General features: G+C 36.9%; 1 protein-coding gene across 1 annotated transcript in view; it reads left to right on the forward strand.

Moving 5' to 3' along the window:
• The window catches only part of Mcf2 (MCF.2 cell line derived transforming sequence), a 118,337-nt gene that overhangs the window by 91,632 nt on the left and 3,620 nt on the right, over positions 1-23,085 (forward strand). Inside the window, exons 16-27 of the mRNA XM_029558015.1 lie at positions 850-916; positions 1,611-1,726; positions 1,832-1,901; positions 4,616-4,708; positions 10,518-10,610; positions 11,411-11,536; positions 12,266-12,487; positions 17,622-17,714; positions 19,146-19,224; positions 20,028-20,088; positions 21,326-21,423; positions 22,812-22,921. Of these exons, the coding sequence (XP_029413875.1) occupies positions 850-916; positions 1,611-1,726; positions 1,832-1,901; positions 4,616-4,708; positions 10,518-10,610; positions 11,411-11,536; positions 12,266-12,487; positions 17,622-17,714; positions 19,146-19,224; positions 20,028-20,088; positions 21,326-21,423; positions 22,812-22,921 (1,228 nt within the window). The remainder of the gene's footprint in view (positions 1-849; positions 917-1,610; positions 1,727-1,831; positions 1,902-4,615; positions 4,709-10,517; positions 10,611-11,410; positions 11,537-12,265; positions 12,488-17,621; positions 17,715-19,145; positions 19,225-20,027; positions 20,089-21,325; positions 21,424-22,811; positions 22,922-23,085) is intronic.

A 23,085-nucleotide genomic window follows, 5' to 3' on the forward strand; every position in this document is an offset into this window, starting at 1 on the left:
AATTAATGAAATCATTTGTCAAAAACTATAAAGGAGTATTAGTTCCTATTTCATATATATTAGCAATGATCATTGCTTTGCTTGCTTTTATATTATATTAATATTCTAGACTTCAGACTATTTTCCTTTAAATTTCATGTCACAGAGTTACATATAGCCAGTAGTTTGCATCAAATTGCATAAAGATACAGATGTATGAAAAGAAAGAGAGAAAGAAAGAAATAGACAAAGGTAGATGTTATGTAGGTTACTTATATTAGAGAGGAAAATGAATTTGAGATATGTCAGAAATCAAATAGAAAGAAAATGTATTTTATTTTCCAGAGACTGTAGACAAACTTGCTGCAAAAATTTATGTATTATCCCTGATGGGAAGATGAGTATAATGAACTTACCACATATCTTAGAAAAATTACAAAATTACGAGGAACTGGGAAATATGGTGTTCAAAATACTAGCATCTTTTTTTTTTTTTTTTTTTAAAAAAGCAGATGCTAACGCTCAAAAACCTTAGCAGTTCAAATTAAAAAAAATTTTGACCTTCAGGAATAGATTTTGTAAGGTTTTAGTAAATTTATTGTTAATCTAAGTAAATTGGAAATCATTTTAAGTTAATACATTGACCTCGCTCATCTATTCCTTTCAAATTTATTTAAAAGAATCTTAGAGGTGGGTACGTAGTCTGACAACCATAAAATGAGCATCATATTTTAATACTAAAACAAAAACCTTGGGTAGCTCCAGTCCATTAACTATTTTTACTTTAGATAATTTCTAATAATAACTGGAGCATTTTCATATGGTACTCAAGTAGGACATTAACTGACAAATATGAACTTTTAATTTTAGACACGTTCTAAATGAGCTGATACAGACGGAGAGGGCATATGTTCAAGAGCTGTTTAGTGTTTTGTTGGTAAGTGCAGCAAACTGTATTTTTCCTGTTTTCTTGAATGGTCCCTGGCTACCTTCACTAGAAAGTGTTGTAAGCATTTTCTATTTCTGTCTCTGCCCTTGGTTGTCCCATGGCAGCAGTGCATATTTCCTATTGTTTGAGGCTACATGTATAAGCATGTGGATTTACATCCTCTCTTAGTAGTGGGAAACTTTGATTTAAAATTTATTACAGACAAGAGATGTTCTCTCAGGGATACAGTGGATAGTTATAATTATTCCCAGGCTGCTAAATAGAGGTTGAGATGAAAAGACCTGAGAATGGGATAAAAATACTTATTCGACACAAATGCCATGATATTAGTTTGATCTGAAAAATAATCTAAGCAATTACTTTCAGTTTAAGAAAAAGTTGGTATTCTGTACTCTAACTTTTTCCTAGTTGGTGTCTGTTTGGTTCCCAACACTGCAATAAAAACCTTGAAGGCCGATGTACTACCTGTTTATTCTACCCATTGAGTGGAAGACCTTGGCTTCCTTATCCTGCCTTCTAAAGTAGTGTCATAGACAACTTTGCCAACCAGGTGACAAATGTTAAAATTCAAACAGCTGCACCTACAAATCCCCTATATATTCTGCTATACCTATACTTTTGGTGATCCAACCAAATATTAATGTACACATTTAAACTACAGACATCTATTTGTTTTCAATAGGGCTACAGAGCCGAGATGGATAATCCACAGATGTTTGATCTTATGCCACCTCTCCTGAGAAATAAAAAGGATGTTCTCTTTGGAAATATGGAGGAAATATATGAATTCCACAATAAGTATGTAATTGGCAAACTGAATTTTTGATGACTTTTAAATAAAAAAGAGCTATTGACTAGTTTATTGTATGTCACATAAATATTTTTTCTCTGATAATTTCACAGCATTTTCATGAGCAGCCTGGAAAATTGCTCTAATGCTCCAGAAAGAGTGGGACCTTGTTTCCTGCAAAGGGTTAGTTTATTTGATTTTTTAGTTGCATAAATATTGGTAACCCAAATAGTATCTCTTGTATAAAGTAGATTTGGAGATAAGATACTTTTTTTCTTTAATGTCTGTATTTTTGGAGAAAGCACACCAATCCCAGCACTTATTGTACAGCTAAGTTTTGGTGGAAACAATATGAGGGTATGGTTCAGTTCTTTGGCATCAAATGCTTCAGTGGCTCAGGTTTTAAGAATGGTAATCTTGGAAATGCAGAGGCTTCCCTAGCTCTGAAGATGTGAGAGGTGGGAGCATGCTAGCAAAACTGCTCTGGGCTTGGCAAAATTTAGCCTAAAAGATACTGTTTTATTGCCCCCTAATATATGTAAGTCTTAGTTTAGTCTGGCTTTCAGTCACCAAGGTACTAATAGAGAGAGCCCATTTGTTTTTTATTCAACAATATCAGTCACACCCCAAAAGAATATGCTTAGTACAGTTGACTTCCTTGGTTAATGATTATGTTCTCCACTATTAAATTTTCTCTCAGAATTTTCCTCCTTCTCTCCTCTCTGTCTCCTTGCCTCCTGATCTTTTTTCTTTTTGGGACAGAGTCTTGCTATTGTAGCCTTGACCTTGAACTCACTATCCTTCTGCCTTGGCTTACTGAGTGCTGGGATCACAGGCCTTTGCTGCTAAGCCCCTGGGACTCAGAATAATTTTGCTTATCTTTCCCTGCTTATCTAGTTCATCCTCTTCCTGAAAGATTAATACTGTCTTGATGTGGGAGTCAACTGGATAGAACAGATTGTTCAAAACTTCAGAATAGCTGTCTTATCTCAGAAAATGTTGAAGGGAATAAAGCTGAGAAAAATGACAAATGAGACGAGAAGGCTAAGAAAGAAACAAATGTATGCCATTACATTTGTCAACATATTCCAATATTTAACACATCCAAACTATGGATAAATTCATTTCCAATATTTCAAGCAGGTCCAACATTCCTTTGGAGTCTGGTTCATTTTAAAAAATACATTTTGACCATTTAGGTAGAAAAAAGATTGCTCGGTGGTTAAGAGAACTGGCCGCTCCGCAGAGGACCCAGGTGGATTCCCAGCATTCGCATGGCAGCTCACAACCAACCTTAACTCCAATTTCAGGAAATCCGATGCCCTCTTCTGATCTCTGTGGGTGTTGCATGGCACAGGCACACTTACATACATGCAGGCAATATATTCATACACATAAAATAACAAAACAGACCTTAACACGAATGACAATGTGTAAATTCCACTGGGGGGGTTGCTATGAGAGGGTCCCAGTGGGGATGGGAGTATAAAGATGATTGAGATTGATTGAGATGTCCTGTATGAAATACACAAAAATTCAATAAAAACAAACAAAAGAAAACAATCATTTTATGGGCAGATGAAAAAAATACTAAGGTGGAGAAGCTGGCCATGGTGATGCACAACTTTAGTCCCAGCACTCAGGAGGCAGAGATATAGTATTTTTATTAACTCTGAGTATTTTGATTATATCTCCCCACTGTTCCCCTAGATCCACCCCATCTCCTTCTCTCACCAAACTTCATGCTCTCTCTTTTTTAAAACAACTTATCATGTTCAATTTGTGCAGTCTGTATACTCCTGAGTATGGGTATGGCCATCCATTGGAGTGTGGTCAGTCCAGCAGGGGCCACATCCTTCAAGACAATGGTGAAGCCTAATTTTCAACACAATGCTACTCTGCAAGACATGATGGTACATTTCTATAGCCCCAGCACTTAGGGTTGTAGTCCGGAAGATTATGAGTCTCGGGCCATCCTATTCCACCTAGTGAGACCCTCCTCTTAAAAAAAGACTATGCTACTTACCAGAGATTTTATATTTACCATGTGTCTTTATATGTATATATAAATCCTTCTCCAACTTGAGCAGTTCTTTGAGGTAAGATTCATTCCTATATAGCTTTGCATCTGTCAAGGTTGGCTGAATTCTTTTCAACTAGTAGCTTGATAAATGTTTGTTTATGATATGTTTATTCAGTAGCCATTTACTAAAATATCTGTTGTCTACCAAGCAATGTGCTGGGCAATGTGGATACCAAGCTAAAGACCATGTAGATTAAAAAAAGATAAACTGTATATAGTACACAGGATAAGTTTACATCCCATTTAGAGATACGCGAAGGTTCCTATGGGAGCTCAAAAGAAGGGCATCATCTATAGCCTGAGGGTACAAATAGTGGTTGTGTAGAAGAGATGAATGTTAAAGTATGATTAGGGGATAGACCAGTAGATCGAGGTTAGGGGACGATGATTCCAGGGAGAGCAAATTGTACAAGCAGATGCCTCTGTGTGTTACGCTGAAGTGATGAAGTCCCAGCGATGAACTGCAGACTACAGATTCTAATGTGGAAGTTAGCTTGAAAGTTCCTTCACTTCGACAGCTGAGAGAGTAGGCACAGAAAGAATGTTTCTTGAAACCTATTAGAACATGGTAAAGGAAAAATAGTTTGAACAGTTCAGACAGCGAAGGCTTTTCTCCCTTTAACTCTTAAACGTGGTAAATTCTGAAATTGCTTACGTATTCTGCTGCCTGGTCCAATGGGCATGCTGTCAATAGAACATTTTATGACACATTTCCTACAATGGTTGGCTATATACTCTCTTGCTTGTCCTTTCTTGATAATAAAAGGTTGTATTTATATGTTAGTAATACTCTTGAATTTGCTCTTTATTACAGAAGGATGATTTTCAGATGTATGCAAAGTATTGTCAAAATAAGCCCCAGTCAGAGATAATTTGGAGGAAATATTCAGAATGTGCCTTTTTCCGGGTATAGTATTAAATTATTGGACGTATTCATTATGGAACCTATTGGGATATTTCTTATGAATAGCGTTTATGCTTTGAGTAATTGATATATATGTATAAGTTAAAATGCAATTCTGCCCTCTCCAAAGCATACACATAAACACATATGCATATAAGGAAATATATATTTGCTGTTCCCCAGAGAATACCACTTTTACATACTACTTTTGGTATTTGCCTCTGTATCTCCAAATAACATGCTTATCTTTCTCTTTCTTACTATAGCAGGTGAAGATTTAGCTTTCTTTCAGTGTCCTGCCCTATAACCACATACATATGAAGTTTTTAATCTGTCCAGTGATTCCAATATGTTTTTGTTAGATTGATAGGTTATATTTAATGAAATTATTAAGACTATAATTTCTCAACTTAAGTGAATCGTATAGTAAAATGTGCTTATAAATTTCTTTTTACTCATTTAATTTTTATATATGTTGCCTAACTCTTACACCAACCTCTCTCAAGTTTAGAAATTATAAAATATTGTTCTCATTATATTTGTATTTGTTGATCGTCTTTCAATTTTGTCCTAAAGAAATCTCTTGTAGAGTTTTCTGACCTATTTGTAGTTTTTCTCTCAGGATCCTGGTGAATAAGAATTTGGGACTCCCTCTCACTGCTCTATTGAATAGACTCTCCCACCTGCTATGTGTCATGTCCTTGTTCTTCTTTTATTTCCCTCTGGTAGAAGAAATGTTCTAATAGTTTGTGGAGAAAGTGTGTATGATGCTAGGTAGAAGGTTTTGAGAGTTTGTGGGAGCAAATGTCTTTATTGTATCCTCATATTTTGATTGTTAACATGGTTAGGTATAGAATTCTAGTTAATAATTATCCTAAGTATTTAAAGATATGGCTTCAATGTTTTCTAACTTCTAGTGTTGGGGTTCAGAAATATGATGCCAGTGTCTTCCTTCATGAGAGACCAAGTTTTTATCCTCTGAAAGATTGAGAACTTGTTTATTGATACTATTTTCATTCATTATCTTAGTATTTTGGTGATCACTTCTTTTATGTGGCACTGAGCATGCAACCCAGGGTTTTCTGTATACTAGGTAAGCATTTTAACACTGAGCTATGCTCCAATCCTTGATGATTACTGTGAGATTGGAAACTCTAGTCCAAATTGACTATCTTTTTTCCCCTTTGATTTTTCTTTCACCAAATTTCCTTCATTTTTATTTTTCTGGAATTTCTGTTGTACAGATGTTGCAGTTCTCAACTGGCCACCTAATCTTATGTTTCTATGTTTTCTAAGCTTTTTGTCTTCCTGGGAATCATCTTCTACTCCTTCTAATTGAGGGTTTTGCTTCTGCCATTATGTTTTTAAAATATTTTATTTATTTATTATTTATTTTTTTTATTTTTTTTTTATGAGTATGAGTGTATTGCCTGCATGTATGTAAGTATACCTGTGTCGTTCAATGCCCGTGGAGGTCAGAAGAGGGCGTTGGATCCACTGGAACTGGAATTATGGAAAGTTGTTAGCTGTGGGTGCTGATACTAGATCCCAGGTTCTTTGCAAGAGCAGCCAGTGCTCTTAACCTCGGAGCCATCTTTCCTGCCCCAATGTTTTAAATTAAAAGAAATTATTAATATATGTTCATTTTCTAAAATAATGGAATTCATAATCACATACGCATGTAAACATATCATGTACTTGGAACATATTCACATCTCATTACACTCTTTCATTCTCCTCCCCATCTCACTAGTCCTTTTCCTTTTCCCAAGTAGTCCTCTTTAGTCATATGTACATTATCTCATCTGTCTGTCCGTCTGTCTGTCTGCCTGTCTCTCTCTCTCTCTCTGTTCTCTTGGTTTCAAGATTAGTGAAAACATGATATATGTCCTTTGGAGTCTGACTTATTTTGTTTATTATGATGACTCCAGCTCCATCCTTTCCCCTGCAAATAACATAATTTAATTCTTCTTTAAAACTCCATTGTACACCACATTTTCTTTATCCATTCTTCTGTTGAAGGGAATCTAGGATGGTTGCATATCTTGGCTACTATGAACAGTGCTGCAAGCATAGGTGTGCAAGTATGTCTCTGGTATGTTGATTTAGAGTCCTTTGGGTATATGTCCAGGAGTGTATAACTGGGCAATATTATAGCTCTATTTTTAGGATTTTTTTGATGTATGTGCCTGTGTGTATGTGTGTGTTCATGTGTGTGCAGGTACGTGTGTGTGTAGTTATACATATGTGTTTCTGCTTGTGTGTGTATGTGTGTATGTTCAGGTCAGAGGTCAACCTCAACTGCCATCCATTTATTAAAAGCTTATATATTTATTTTTATTTATATGTATCTTCATGATTTTATCTATATCACATGTGTTCAGGTGCCCTTGGAAGCCAGAGGGTGTTGCATCCCTGGAATTGGAGTTATAGCCAGTCATAAGATACGTAATGGGCATGCTGGGAACAGAGCTTAGTTTCTGTGCAAGAGCAGTACACACTCTTAAGTGCTGAGCTATCACTCTGGCCCCCTTTTTTTTGGAGGGTGAGGAAGTATGTCTCTTTGACTTGGAACAAACCAAGCAAGCTAGGTTCACTGGCCAGCAGGCCCCAGAGACCTGCCTGTCTCCTTTTCCATAGTCCTAGGATTAGAAGTGCATGCATATCACCATGCACAGTTTTTTGGTTTTGTGTGTGTGTGTGGGGGGGGGGTTCTGGCTGATCTAACTTAGATCTTCATCCTTGCAAGGCAATCACTTACCAATTGAACTACCACCGTAACCTTGTTTTTGTTTCGTTTTGTTTTTTGAAGCGTCCATAATGATTTCCATAGAGGCCATGCCACTTAACAATTTTTTGTTCTCTCCCAATTACTTTTTATGAAATCCTGATTTTGTTTCAAAAACTATTTTCATTTATCTATATAGAGTTATTAATAGATTTTCCTTTGAGAGTAGTTTTCTTCTGTCTGCATAGTTCCAGTTGCATTCAAATTGCTGTTCTCTTCATTTTCTTCATTGGTGCCTGTCACTCATCTTGGATGCTTTCCTGAAATGTCTGATAATTACCTGTTCGATTACATTAAGAACAAGCACATGGGATCTCATTACAAATTTCTTGTGCATCTCTGGATTGATTGAGAATAATCCTCATTGTTGGCTTATTTGTCTGCAGTTGTTTCCTTTGGTGCGGTGCTTATGCTACCTTAATACATATATATTTAGTCCATATAATTCAGCTGCTTAGATCCCCCTTCCCCCAGATTGCTACTTGATATAAAAATATTTGACTTTGGGGGCTGGAGAGATAATGCATGGGTTCAGTACATGTACTGCTCTTTCAGAGGTCCTGAGTAAAGTTCCCAGCAGCTGCCTTGTGTGGCTTGCAATCGCCTGTATCTCCAGCTCCAGAAGACATGCCTCATTGGGCACCCATATGCACAAGGGCATACTAATACACACATACACATGAACATACGAATGCACACACACACACACACACACATGTAAATAAAAAAATCTTTTAAAAAGTTGACTGCCAGTGCTGTGGTAGCTAGGTTTGGGGAAATGAATGTGAGTGTCTAGGTTGGTAGACGGATACCCAGCTCTGCTGCTTTCAGTATAGTCATCTGTTCTCTGTTGGAATATATATTCCTTCGTCTGTTTTATTCTTCACAGAGAAACAATTGTTCTTCTCAGATGTATAGAGAAATGTGATTGTCTCAGCCTTTTTAATTTTAATTTTAAATTTTCATATTCATTCAATTTTGGTTTTGGTCATAACCATGAAGATACTACAAAATTCACCTTTTAAAACCCCACAATTCAGTAGTTTAACTATATTCATAAAGTTGTACAATTGTCAATGCAATCAATTTACGTGCATTTTTACTGTTAAAAAAACCCATCCTGAGGTCAGTCATGGTGGCATACACTGGTTGTTTTAGTCCTGAGGAGACTGAGTAAGAAGGATGATGTGTTTGTGTTGTCCATGGGCTATATATAGTGAGGCTGTCTTTGAAGTTAAATTAACAATTGCCAACGAACCAAAAAAACAAAAATTCCATGCCCACACCACCCTGTATCTTTTAGTAGTTACCCCTTTAAAAAATTATTTATCTTTATTTTACATGTACGAATGTTTTGCTTGCATGTATATAAGTGCACCACGTGCATGCACTGTCCATGGAGGCCAGAAGAGGGCATCAGATCCCCTGGAACTGGAATTACTGATGGTTTTGAGCTGTCATGTGGGTGCTGGGAACTGAACTCAGGCCCTCTGTGAGAACATTAAGTATTCTTACCTACTGAGCCATCTCTCCATCCTTGGAGTCACCTCTTATTCACCTGCCTCCCTTCCCCCCTACCTCAATCCATTCAACTCTAGGTAACCATTAATCTGATTTCTGTTTCTATAGATTTGCCTATTCTGAACATTTTCATATAAACAGACATATATGGAATTTTAGGAGGCTTCTTTTACTTCACGCAATATTTTTAGCTTCATGCTGTGGCATGTAACAATACTTTATTAATTTTCTGTTTAGATAATGTTTCCTTGAGTCATTTTTATATTTGATTCACACAATCATTAGTTAATGGGCATTTTACTTATTCCTACCTTTTGTTTAGCATGGGTAATGATGCTATCAACATTTTTCTGTGAAAATTTTTATTTAGAGATCCATATTTATTTCTCTTGACAATATACAACACTGTCTGAAGTTTTCCATTCCCACTAACAGTGTGTAAGGATTCTGATTGTTCCACATCCTCACCAACACTTATTATTACCTTAATCATTTCATACACTTTGAAAATTTTGAACTTCACCCTTCCCTCTTTCAGAGGTACTGGGTAGCTCTAATTCCTGAGTCTCAGAGAAGAGTACAGAGGATTTTATAACTAAAAAACTCAGCTGTTCTTGACTTTTTCGTCTTTCAACTGAGATGAGTATGTTTAATTAGATAGACATCCTGTGAGTTTGACTTGTCATTTCTAAATTTTACCAGTATTCTCTGGTTTCTTACATCCAGTGAAAGGCCCTGTATCTTATTTGGGTATATCCTCTTATTCTCTTTATGTCATCCACTTTGCACATGCACAGTTCATCCTAACCACCCCCTTCTTCCCCTAACTATGGTTCCTACACTGCTCCCAGGACCCAGTGTCATGACCCTTATATTTGTAGTGATCTTAAAAAAAAAAAACACTATTCTGATACCCAGTCTGATTTGTATTTAGCACAACCTATTTCTTTTCTGGGCCTTTGCCTATGGAGCCGAGTCCTTTGTTAATTTTCTTAGATAGACTGAAGAACTTTTTAATCATCTTAACATACTGCTATATCTTGCTTTCTTAACTTTTAAGCAGTCTATGGTAATGTTAATTTACCTAAGAAAACTTCTAATCTTTAAAATGCTATAACTTTCTAACTTCCAAATTTTTGAAATATCATTCACCATAGTTCTTCAAATGTCATTATGTCTAATAACTTGTGTGCTAATGCAACAGTGATTTTTCTGATACATGTTCCTTAACATGCAATACAGATTTCATGCCTGGGGTCTAATCAGTGAGCACTTGTCACTTGGTATTTTTTACAAGTACATGTCTTAAACATTTTTTTTATTCTTAAAAATGACCTTACAAAGTAATGTTTCCATATGGAGTTTTCATACGTATTTCAATTGATCCCTGTGCGCCCCCTCTACGTCTTAATTTAACAGTTATTGATCATTATTTTTTTTAAAATAATTTATTGAGAATTCCATACAGGCATATAAGCATTGATCATTATTTTTTAATCACAGGAATGTCAAAGAAAATTAAATCACAGACTTGGTCTGGATTCCTATTTACTCAAGCCAGTGCAACGAATCACTAAATATCAGTTACTTTTAAAGGTAATTACGCTAAATGTTTGCTTCTGTACCTACCTTTTTGGATCAGATATGGTAGTCATTAAAAAAGAGTGGTTACTCTGAAGCCCTAGCAATGGGCTGAAAGAGAGGGATGACTGGATTTAGCTGTAAGATTTTTGCAGCATGCTCTTCCACGGTGGTTGTGTAGAGGACATAAGCAACGTGATCACGCTGAGAGTATCTGGACTGGTAGCTCTCAATTCTCCATACAAGTTCTATCTATTCATACATGATGTTTTAGGAAAGAACTTTTTATCTTGTTAAGAAGATTTAACCAAATATTTCTTAGTTCATGATTGTTTTTCCTACTTGCTTTCTGAATGAAAAATGTAAATGGCACTCCCCTAGTGTAATGTGAAAAGACGAATAAAATCTGTGTTAAGTATAAATATAACATAGCTTTCTTTAAAATGTACATTTCACAATGTTTCATGCATCATGAATAATTTTTATATGTAGAGGAGAAAAAAAAAACTCCTGTGTACTTGCTTCAAAAACTAATCTCTGATGTGTGTTCTTAGCTATTGTTCTTCAGTTCAAAAAGCACTGAGTGCCCTCTGCTTTATACTGTTCGGTCACTGTTTTACTTCTTCCTCAATTTTGACATTGTTATTAAATATAATGTTAATGTGACAAAGAGACTATAAAAGAATTTATTCTTAAAAGTGACACTGTCTTTGGATTCCTGCTCAATAGCATGTTCACCAAAAATGTGTTCATTTTCTCCAGCAATTTTAATATGTGACTAATAATTAAGTTTAATTCTTGACTTCTGATTACAGGAGCTATTAAAATATAGCAAAGACTGTGAAGGATCTACCCAGTTAAAGGAGGCACTTGACACAATGCTGGAACTACTGAAATCAGTTAATGACTCCATGCATCAGATTGCAATCAATGGCTATGTTGTAAGTAAATTTTAGTAATTGTTGGAATTTTAGCAATCCTTTTCTTATCTCTTGAAATCAATTGGGACATAACACAGAAGAGGCATACAAATGAAGATCAAAAATATAAGCGTTATTACTGATAACACTAAGTGGAGAATTGGCTTCAGATCAGCAGTCCAATAGATTTTTGTGACATTCTTCTTGTCTGCAGAAGCCTGACTCCAGGTCTGGACCCAGGGAGATTTTTCTTGAAGGAATGCTTGGGTCAGCTAAGCAGACATACTGTCTCAGAATTGTGACTTGCCCTAGTTTAGAGTAGATATGAAGGAAAAGGGTCAAATCTTAAAATTTGCAGCCTTTTCCCCAGATCAGCTCCATCCAGAGGGAAAACTTGGGCTGGTATATATCATATACCAATCAGGAATGAGTGAAAGATAGGAGAGTTGTTCTAGCTGAAATAACCCCACATGGAAGGTTCTCTGATGCCAAAGAAAAGGACGTTTCTTTTATGCTGCATCCTCACAGCAATGTGTGTGTGTGTGTGTGTGTGTGTGTGTGTGTGTGAGAGAGAGAGAGAGAGAGAGAGAGAGAGAGAGAGAGAGGTTCTAGCATAGAAAATGACAATGTAATTTAAAAACCATGCAGATTGTGCTTCAGACTTTAATAGGTCGAGCTAAACACTATTTGATATCTGAGATGTGAATGCAGCTCTGCCTTGTACTCATGGGTTTTGATTTTTCATTCTAGGGAAACTTAAATGAGCTGGGCAAGATGATTATTCAAGGCGGATTCAGTGTTTGGATAGGACACCGGAAAGGTGCTACAAAAATGAAGGATTTTGCTAGATTCAAAGCGATGCAGAGACACCTTTTCTTGTATGAAAAAGCTGTTGTGTTTTGTAAGAGACGTGTTGAATCTGGAGAAGGTGCTGATAGATACCCATCATATAGTTTTAAGCACTGTTTGAAAGTAAGAAAATTTAAATTGTGTGATATATATATATTTCTTTTCATTTAAAAAATTTAAATTGAATTTTTGTGAATTATATACAATATATTTTGATCATCTTATTACTCCCTCCCCTATCTGTAGCCCTCTTATAGTCCCCTTGCTGGAGTTCATGTAATCTGTCATATATGTTAAGGCCCATTGAGCCAAGTTTCTGTCCCCACATGTCCTTTGGTGTGTGTCCATCCACTTGAGCCTGCTTAACATACCTAGTGTCACATGCTTAAAGAAAAACAACTCTTCTTCTCCCAGTAGTTATCACTTGCCAATCATTCCTCAGCTAAGGTCGGGCTTCTTACCTACATCATCACTCCATTCTGGGATTTTTGTCTGGCTTGAGTTTTCGTGGGTCTTGGGCATACTGTTACTGTTGCTGTAGGGACACATGACTAACTTCCCAGCTGTCTGGAAAACTCAATTTCCTTGTGGTCATCAACTGCCTCGGGTTCTTTACAATCTTTCTGCTGCCTCCTCCCTGAGCCTTAGGTGGCAGAGGTTTGATATAGGCGTCCTATCCAGGGTTAAGTTCTTTGTAGCCTCTTATTCTCTGAAGTTTAGCCAATTGTGGCTTTCTGTGTTAACCACCATCTGTTGCATGAGGAAACTTCGCTGGTGAGAGTTGCAGGATGCATTAAAATTCTTTCTTCCCCCTGTTCCACTATGTTCCCTGAGCTATAGGTGTATGGGTTGCACTGTAGATGCATCACTTAGGGCTGGGCACCTCACGGACACCTATTCTCTGTGTTTGACCAGTTGTGAAACTTTGTAATAGTTTCCATCTGCTGCAAAATGAAGTTTTTTTTCATTAGTGGTAAGAGGTACACTTGTCTGTAAATACAAGGACATATTTTTAGAATACAGTAAGAAATTATGTTGGTCTGGGGGTGTGGCAAGAGTAAATTTTTCTCTAGGATCTATGACCTTTCCAGTCATGTGTATTTGGCTATATTTACAATACCACACACAAGCATTTTATATGTATTCCATTTTGCATACATTTTTTGGATCAAATGAGTAGGTTTTAAACTTTACCTGCACATTCCTTTATTTAAAAGAAATATTTTTTCTTTTAATCTGTGTGTATTTGTGTGTGCCAATATATGTACATTGAAGCATACATGTGGAGGTCAGAAGAAACCTCACATATTTTTTTTTCTTCCACCTCATTTGATGCCAGGTGTTCTATTGCACACCTGTCTAGTTGGCCTGTAAACTTCCAGGGATTCTGTCTCCATCTTCCACATTATTGTAGGAACATTGGGATGACAAACACTCTATTCACATTTCAGATCACCAGTGGGTACTGGTGATCTGAAATCAGGTTCTCACACTTGCTGGGCAAGTGCTTTACCCACTGAGCGAACTCCTCAGGCCTCCCTCATGTTTTTTTTTTTTTTTTTTTTTTTTTTTGAGACAGGGTCTCACTATATACCTGTGACTGGCTCTGGAATTCAATATGTAGACGAGGCTGGCCTTGTAATTTCAGTGATCCTCCAGCCTTCGCCTCCCAAGTGGTGGGATTACAAGCATGCACCATGACTAGTTTAAAAGAAACCATAACTAGAAGTCTTATCTAGAAGTCAGGTAAAGCAGAAATTCTCTTTAGGACAAGGTATTGGGGCGAGAGCAGAGCTTTGGTTCTTCAGCTTCCCTTTCAGTGCAATCTCAACATTCTCCAAGGTGCCCACTAGTCCCCTGCAGAGCATAGCTGGAAATAGCAAAGAACTGGCCCTCACTCCTCCATGAACATTCTTCCCAGTGCTATACAGCGGTCTTGGTCTCCTTTGCAGGGGGCATTTTTGTGACAGGAGAGACACACTCTTTCTTGCTCACAAGAGGCTATAATTATTAAATTTGGTTGTTTCACATCAAATGAATTTTATCATTCAAGTTTAAATTCTAAAATCAATACAACTTTTATTAATGAATAATTTGAAAAATTCTTACCTTCAATTATCCAAATAGTATCATTTTAGTCGTTTTTCTTAGTAGTCATTTTTCATGAGTCTTTTCTTTCCTATTTGGTTTTACCAGAATATTTGAGAACTGATGACATTTTACTAGCTCTTTTACTGATAAGTCTGTGATGGGCCTGAAGTGTTTGGGTAAGGTGGGCTACCTGATAAGCAGATCCTGCTTTTCATTTTCCCCATAGGGCCAGCTGCCCCTAGCTGTATCCAGCAAACTCTCTGCCCTGAGTCCCGAGTTACCGCCCAAGCTCTTCCCATTGTTTATTTTCTGTTCTTCACTTCTCTATCCACAGTAGCTCCATAGATTGTTTAAAACTCCAACCGTGTTCATCATAAATCCTCAGTTGTTCTTTTATGACTCATACACTCTCTCTCACTTCAAGTCTCCATATCTTTAAGGGTTGTTTATGACTTTAACAAATATTGACAGAGAACCAAGAAGTTGTAATGTATTTTAGCCAGGTTTCAGCTCTTGTCATCTACATGCTTATTCCTTATGAAGGTACTTCAACTTTGTTAAGCATGTTTGACACAAATTATTTTGATTTATGTTCTGTTTGTGGGATGACCTAGTCATCACTCAAAGCAGAATTTCTGATTTCTGTTAATTTTCTATGTTACTTTGAAATAGATAGAATAATGGCCATACCAGTATTGTTTCTCAAGTTCCTTAAAGAAGGACTAATGACATAACGAAGTCAGAAAGATGACAATAGTTACCATGGAAACAGAGGGTGAAATTGGTGCTGGAAATCATTCAGTTGAAAGTACACATAATGACTTAGTGACTTGCCTGATACAGAAAACTTGACATTTAAGGAAAGAAAATCTGTCTGTTTTTTCTTTGGTTCTCTGGTACAATAGTATCCTTAATCGAAAAAACTAGTCAGTGATGCTGGCAAGGTTTTAGATATAGTTTCCTGGGAAATGGTGATGTTGTAGACTAAGAAAATGGAAATTCAAGCATTTCTTAGGCTTCGCTGTGCTTGCTCCATCTTGTTTACCTGTCATGAGATTTCATCATTACTGGTCAGTGAGCTACTAAGCAAATCACGATTACGGATTTCAGACTTACCTGTACTGGACTTCACTCAGCTCAAAAAATGAATTCTTGCCTTGACTGTATCATATCAAGCTGGGATTACACAGCCTGATCATGTCTTTCTATTGACTTTGTGCTGTATTTTAATTCACCACGTACATGCAAAGAAAACCCTGTGGGTCACAGAGAATCAGATAAAGATTTGACTTCTTCAGAGCCCTCAGGCCATGCTTATTATTAATCACCTATTGTTTTACTTTAACATATATGCACATAGTACTAAATACATGTCAGATAATAGTGGTTTGATTTTACAGGGCAACTAAAAATATACTTAGTAAATAATGATGTGCTATATTTTATCAGTAGAAAATAGCAAAAATTGTTGCAGTTCAAATAAGGGAAAGAATAGGAAGCAAAGCCAAATGTTAAAAATTCATTATGAAAATAAATAAATTAACTAAAATACCTTTTCCCCTATTTGAAAAAACCTTATTATGGGCAGGGAGGTGGCTCAGTGGATAAGGTGTTTGCCATTAAAGTGTAAGATTGGGTTTCAGATCCCCAGGAGTCATGTAAAATTCTGGGTAAGCAATTGTACTAGTGAGGCAAACTCTGGCTTCAGCAAGAGACCCTGCCTCAGTAAATGAAGTAGAAAGCTTGGGGAAGACATCTGACATCAACTTCTGGACTCCATAAGCACACATTTGCACATACACCTACATACACATGCAAACACACACACACACATTACTCCCACAAACCACGTTACATGATCTAAGTGTAGTATTTAATACATCCTTACAACAAGTCTATAAAGTAGATGTTTCTCCCATTATATGGTTGAAGAAATGAATTTTGAGAAAAATTGACCAGTTTCCATTAGGACGCATAGCTGATGAATGATAGAGATTGAATGGAGGTCTCTCCTGGCCTTATCTGACTCTGAAGTCTGTGTGTCTGCTAGCTGTCATCCTACCAAGACAAAGCCATGTGATTTTAAGATATTCTTCTTTAAAACAATTGAATATAAGTATTACTTCATGTCTAACTATTTTAGCAGAGGTAGATTAGAACGATGTATGGAGAATATATTTAGGAGTCTTCTGATAGTATCTTTTGACTATATTCAAGGTAGATGTCACAGACTCTTTAATTAACATGGCTGAGTTTCATTTCTAAACTATTGCTTTCCTTTTCCTTAATGTAGGAATCTCCCAAGCTCTACTGTTAATGCTTAGCAGTTTTAATTAGGGTCATTTGGTGTGTGTGGGGGGAATCCATAAGGGGAACAGAATGTGATAGTCCTTCAGATAATTAGGTAGGAATTGAGAGAAAATAGGAAATGCAGAAAAGAACTTAAATGTGCACACAAGGGAATGAAATTATCCCAAATGGAATTAGCCAAGGTATTCACAGAAAATGACGAAAGAAAATTGTTCAAAGTACAAACATGGGTGAGAAGAAAGCTGTGGTAAGGAAGCAATATTGTGTACTACTGGCTGTGAGAAGGATACCTCTGTTTCAAAATGACTGTTCTGTTCTGCTGCCAGTAGTAGCTGAGGGGGCTAGTGAGAATAGAGAAACCTTGGCATACATGACTGGTTCTTCCCTGTCTAATAAATTTGCAAGTTATACCTTATAGTAATTCTATAGAGATATGTAATAAATCTGTAAGATTAATTGATATGGCCAGTAATTATTTTTAAAAACATTGAAATTAGTTAATGTCAGGTGGCTTTTCTCACTGATGTTTAATTACTTTTACTTCTGACAAAAATGTGTTTTACTACTATAGAGTTAACTTACAACAGAATTCAGCCTTAGATGGTCTACTTGTATGTTCACCTGTGTAACATTTATATGAAGCATTGGAATGGAACAGTCCAAACAATAAGTATATAGTTCCATTGAAAACAAACACGCCTATGGCTATACTTTGCATTTCATATGCTTTGAACATAAAGTGTGTATTTTGTTCAAGTGAGAAATTCTCTTTCATTTAGAGCATGTTGGGTTGGTATTAATGCAATTTCATATTTTAAATAAGATGCTCAGGAAGAGTTTGACTTCTTTGTTGTAGATGGAAGAAGTTGGAATCACAGAATTCGTAAAAGGTGATAACCGCAAGTTTGAAATATGGTATGGTGAGAAAGAAGAAATTTACATTATACAGGTTGGTTGTTTAAAAATCATTATAGAAATCATAATCAACATTAAGATGTAAAGATTTTATTTTTGTGTTTTTAATTATGTATGCATATGTGTCTGAGTGTGAGTTTATGCAACTGTGGTGTCCATGGAGGCCAGAAGAGGGCAATGGATCTCTGGAACTGGAGTTAGTGGTAGTTGTGAACTGCCTGACATGGGTACTCTGGTCCTCAACAGGAGTGTTACATGTTCTTAACTCCTGCACCATCTTTCTATCCCCAGCATCAAGATTTAAAAATCTCGAGTTGGCAAAAATAATAGTAATAATAATAATAATAAATAGCAATAATAATAATGGTCATATTTCATAAAATTTTGTTCCCTTCATTGCTTGTCAGGCACTTATGTGCCTCCATGAAGTTTCCAGAGTTATAGAACAATAATAATTTTGAGTTTCTTTTGTCCTCCATTCAATGGGTACTTAGTTGTAAGACTTGTAGTTATGGTAGTTCAGATTTGTTCTTCAATTGAAAGAATACAGTTAAGACCATGATCAAGTGTGCTGTAAAGCCCATCCTGTTTCAGGGAAGGGAGGAGAATCAGGGCATTTCCAGGGCATTTCACATATTCCTAAATCACTCTGTCATGGCTTATGACTGATCCATGTGTTATTATCTGCCTACATATTCAGGGGTTTTGCTTGTTTTAATTTTGTCCTGCTAATAATCCATGAAAATGCCTTTTTGGTTTGGTTTTCTATTTTATGCATACAAGTGTATTACCTGCATATGTGTAAATGCATCTGTGTCATGCAATGCCTGTGGAGGTCAGAAGATGGTGTCAGATTTCCCCGGAACTGGAGTTGCAGACGGTTGTTATCTGCCATGTGGATGCTGGGATTCGAACCCAGCTCCCCTGAAGAGCAGCCAGAGCTCTTAACCACTGAGCCAACTCTCCAAACCCATTTTTTTTTGGTGTTTTGAGACAGACTCTCCCTGGCCCTAGCTATCCTGGAACTCACTATGTAGTTCAGGCTGACCTCAATCCTAAAGAGATCTGCCTATCAGATGTATCTTGTAAGCAATGGGAAGATATTTAGGAACGTTTTCATGGCACTATTAGTCGTTAAGATTATTATGCAGTGAATTTTATTTTTGGAAATAATAGAGCTTGCTTTGTTTGACCAAAATTGTACCAAGATATTTATATTTTTCAAAGAATCCTCTTGCAAAGGGAAAGTAATTAAAAGAATCTTCTGCATTTCCTCCAATTATTATTCCATTATCTAAGGCCATTTCAAAATGATTTTGTGTTATCTAATTGAATGGCTAATGGTCAGCTTCTTAGATGGTTTAAGAATCAAAAGTCTAGAATTTGAATCTGTTTGATTATATTTGGTTTATAAAAGCAGTCTTTTCAAAGGAAACCTAGTTTCCCTTTCTTTTTTAATCTTTAGGCACCAAATATCGATGTGAAGATGTTATGGCTGAAAGAAATAAGAAATCTTTTGTTGAAGCAACAGGAACTTGTGACAGGTAAATTCAAGCATAAATGCTCTACATGGAGGAGCACAGTGACACTTTTTTGGCTCAGATTTTAATTGTTTTGCTAGGAATGGGTCTAATACTTTAGTAATAATGAAAGGATTTATTAAACTAGAAAATGAAAGACTGAAATTCACAGTTTAAAAAACTAATTTAGACTATAAGGTGAACCATGATGCCTCACAACCAATTGAGAAACAAGAAACTGTCCTTTGCAGTCCTTTACAAGAGGTGACTGCTTAGGGTCTCACAGAATTAGTGCCTAGTAAGGTTGGGATAGGGAGCTGGTTTCAGTTTTAAAATTGTGTGTGTGTGTGTGTGTGTGTGTGTGTGTGTGCTTGTGTGTGTCAGTATAGGTACTGTGCTTGTGTGGATGTTACAGGACAATCGCCTGCCACCTTGAGGCAGGATCTTTTTTCGACAGCTTGCTGCTGCACATGGCAGGCTAGCTGGCCGTTGAGCTTCCAGGATTCTGTCTGCAGGACCTCCTGCATGTGCAGCAATTGCCTTACCCACGGAGCTGTCTTCACAGCCCTTACTTTTTAAATAAGGTGCTATACAGTTTAGACTTTTCCAGATTCTAGCTTCAGGTTGCTCTTGTTATTGGCAACTTCAAGTCCCTGAAATTTGTGTGTAGATCTCTCTCTCTCTCTCTCTCTCTCTCTCTCTCTCTCTCTCTCTCTGCGTGTGCATGCCTGTGCATGCCTGTGTGCAGGTATGAATGAAAGTCATTGATCTTCAAGTAAGAAATGTGACTTTTGAATGACTTATGTAAGCTTTGTTTTATTTTACAGCTAAAATCCAGAAGCAACAGTTAACAGCACATGGTCAAGGTTCTCTTCAGCAGAACGTTGAGTAAGTGATCATTTCTTTCAGAAATACCACTCTTGCAATCTTCTGTTTGCTATATGTAACTTCGAACAATGTAATTACAATATCTTAACCAACAACCGGCCTTCTGTGCTGGCATGATTCATCAGATTGCATACGTAAATGCATTATTTTTTTCCAGGTCTACTGGAGCTGGATAATTCCTCACATTCTCTATAAATTACAAGACTGATTTTAAAACACAGTTAAAATGGCTTATTCTCAGTGTACCATGGGAAGATTTGCATTCAGGCTGACAGCCAATATTGCATTCATAACTTTCTCTTCAGGGTGGTTTGCTCACCTTCAGCCTGACTGGAGAAACAGTAAGAGAACAGCAGATGAAGGAGTGGCTCCCCACTTTGTAGTCCCTTGTTGGAGACCCCTTGCTGGAGGTTCGGCTTTCTTTGTACATAGATAGGACGTATGAATCCAGGGAAGGAAATGAGCCTGAAGTCCTCAAGGAGGGAGCACTCTGTATAGTAGCACTCTTCTGACGCTTTACGGCTGTGATCTTGGTGCTTTGCCTCTAGAAGTTCTAAAAGGTTCACTTTCCACATCTGAATGTAAATGGAGAGTTCCTACACTAGTTCCAAAGCTCTGGTGCAGAGATTCATCAAGCAGTATCTGCATGGTATAAGGAACCCTGAATGATGTATTACAAATACTGTTTTTTTCCTTTGTCACATATTTCCAAGTGGTTCCTAAAATCAGAGACAGCATGGGGTTTTTAGTTGGGTCTTTAGGAGAACCCAAGTCACTCCAAAGGCCTTTATCTTGCAGGGTTCACACTACTCAGGATTTTAGCAAACATAGATGTAAAGACTTTAGGTTTCATACAGTAGTTGCCCTAATGGTAGCTGGTACAAACTTAACAGTATGAATCAGCTTGAAATTTCATTTATATACATCTTACCTAATGCATTAACATGAAAACTCTTCAGAGCAACATGGATTGTACACATACCTGCCTTCGGTGTAGAAGGGAGCAATTTTATCTTTGCATAAAAAGGAATCTACTGGCTTGGATCCTAGGACCTAAGCTCTTGAAACTTGTGCTTATTATGAACTATTATCATACAGACTTAAACAGGGGTCTATCAGCTGTTGGAGTGGATTCTCAGCTTATTCTTAACACATGGTATGAAGATATACCATTTTAATTTCTTACTATTCTTAGACTATGAAAAAGCTCGCCTATTTTTATACATTACTATTTCAGAAAGCAAGAGGAAGCTCTTGTAAATGTCGAGGAAACTGAACTGGAACAAGCCAGTAGCAGTGAGACAGTCATGTCAGTCCAGACAGACACAAACACGGGTAAGTGCTGTGGCCATCCCAAGATGAGATTCATGGCTGTGCAAGTTATTTTATGTCCTGTTGCTAATTTGGAAAAACCTAGCCATGTGTCATTTCTGTACAAAGAAAACAAAGGTGACCTGTTTTTAGAAGGTTTTTATGTCTTGTGTATGAAAAACACTCTGGTGGGTACTACAGAGCACTGATTGTCAAAGTGTAGTCCCTGGAGCAGTAACATTAGCGTCACCTGGGAACTTGTTTGGAAGGCAATTTCTTTGACTCTCTCTGACCCAGACGTTCTGAAGCAGAAACTTTGGGTGTGAAGCCCAGCTACCGGAATTTTGACCAACTCTATATGATTCTGATCCATGCTCAAGTTTGAGTGAGAACCCTTGCCCATGGATTCAGGAATGAATAAAACACACTGAGTTCAAGAAGTATACTCTTTATGTACCTTTGGTTTCATGACTACAGACAGAATTTTTTTTCTTATGAGAATTATATTATTTTGAGATGATTTTAAACTATGTGTTTAATATTCAGTAAATGTTAACATGACCAGTGTGTCAAAAAGAAGGGAGATAGGTTTATTTCAGCTTACAATTCCAGGTCACATAGGAGGGAATTCTTGGTGGCAGGAGCTTGAACCCGTCACATTGTATCCACAGCCTGGAAGCATTCATATGGCTTGCTTGCTTTCTGGTGCTCAGCTAACTTTCTCTACTCATATACAGTCCAGAGCCACAAACCAAGGAATGATGCTGCCCACTTTCAAGCTAGGTCTTCATACATCGACTAAGGCACTCAGTATAATCCCCCACAGATATGCACACAGGCCAACCTGATCTAGATAATCCCTCATTGGGACTGTCTTCCTAGGAGATTCTAGATCGTGTGAAGTTGACAAGAAAACTAACCATCACAGAAACATGTATCTCAATCAGTTCAGTTATTTGAAAATAATTCAGCATCTTCTACATTCAGCTCTTATAATGCATACGATGTGTAGCATATGTCCCTAAGAGAGATAGGTCAAAATAACAATGCCAGGCATACTTTGATGAGTGCTATTTGAATGGAATGGATAAAAATATTGTAGAAAGAACTTTTACGATTTGAGGGGGGGGGGTAAAAAAGAGAATATAGTCTGAAAATGTTTCATGTGTTGCTTTTAATAACTCACAACCCTAACTTTCAACTGTTTTAAAATTTAAAAGCAGTGTATAATAGTCCAGGCCCTTTCTGAAATGTCAGGTTGGGAAATAGTGCAAGTGTACTTTTATTATGTAGAACAAGGTCATAATCTGGCCCACTGAAGGATGTAACCTCAAATACAACAGTGAGTTTACTTTTCCTATGCTAGTGAACCAGAAGCTTTAGTAACTGCTACATTTGATATTTTCTTATAGTTTGGACTCAGATGTCACCACCTGCAGAAAGCCCTGCAGTGCCTGCAAAATGTTCAAGCAGCTATTTCTACCGTACTTGTGACAACAACGAAGATGATAAGACCCCAGTGGTTAGTATGATGCACCAAATTAATATTCTTGAGGCACTTACACTGATGAAATAGGGCACATAGGAAACAATCTTTTGTCTGGCTCCTTGAGATTATTAGGTATATTCCATAGCTCAAATATTTGATGTAACTCTTACAAACATTAAGTAATCACTTCTCTCTAT

The sequence above is a fragment of the Nannospalax galili genome, unplaced genomic scaffold (assembly GCF_000622305.1).
Source record: "Nannospalax galili isolate Female #2095 unplaced genomic scaffold, S.galili_v1.0 scaffold167, whole genome shotgun sequence".
Taxonomy (NCBI): Eukaryota; Metazoa; Chordata; class Mammalia; order Rodentia; family Spalacidae; genus Nannospalax; species Nannospalax galili.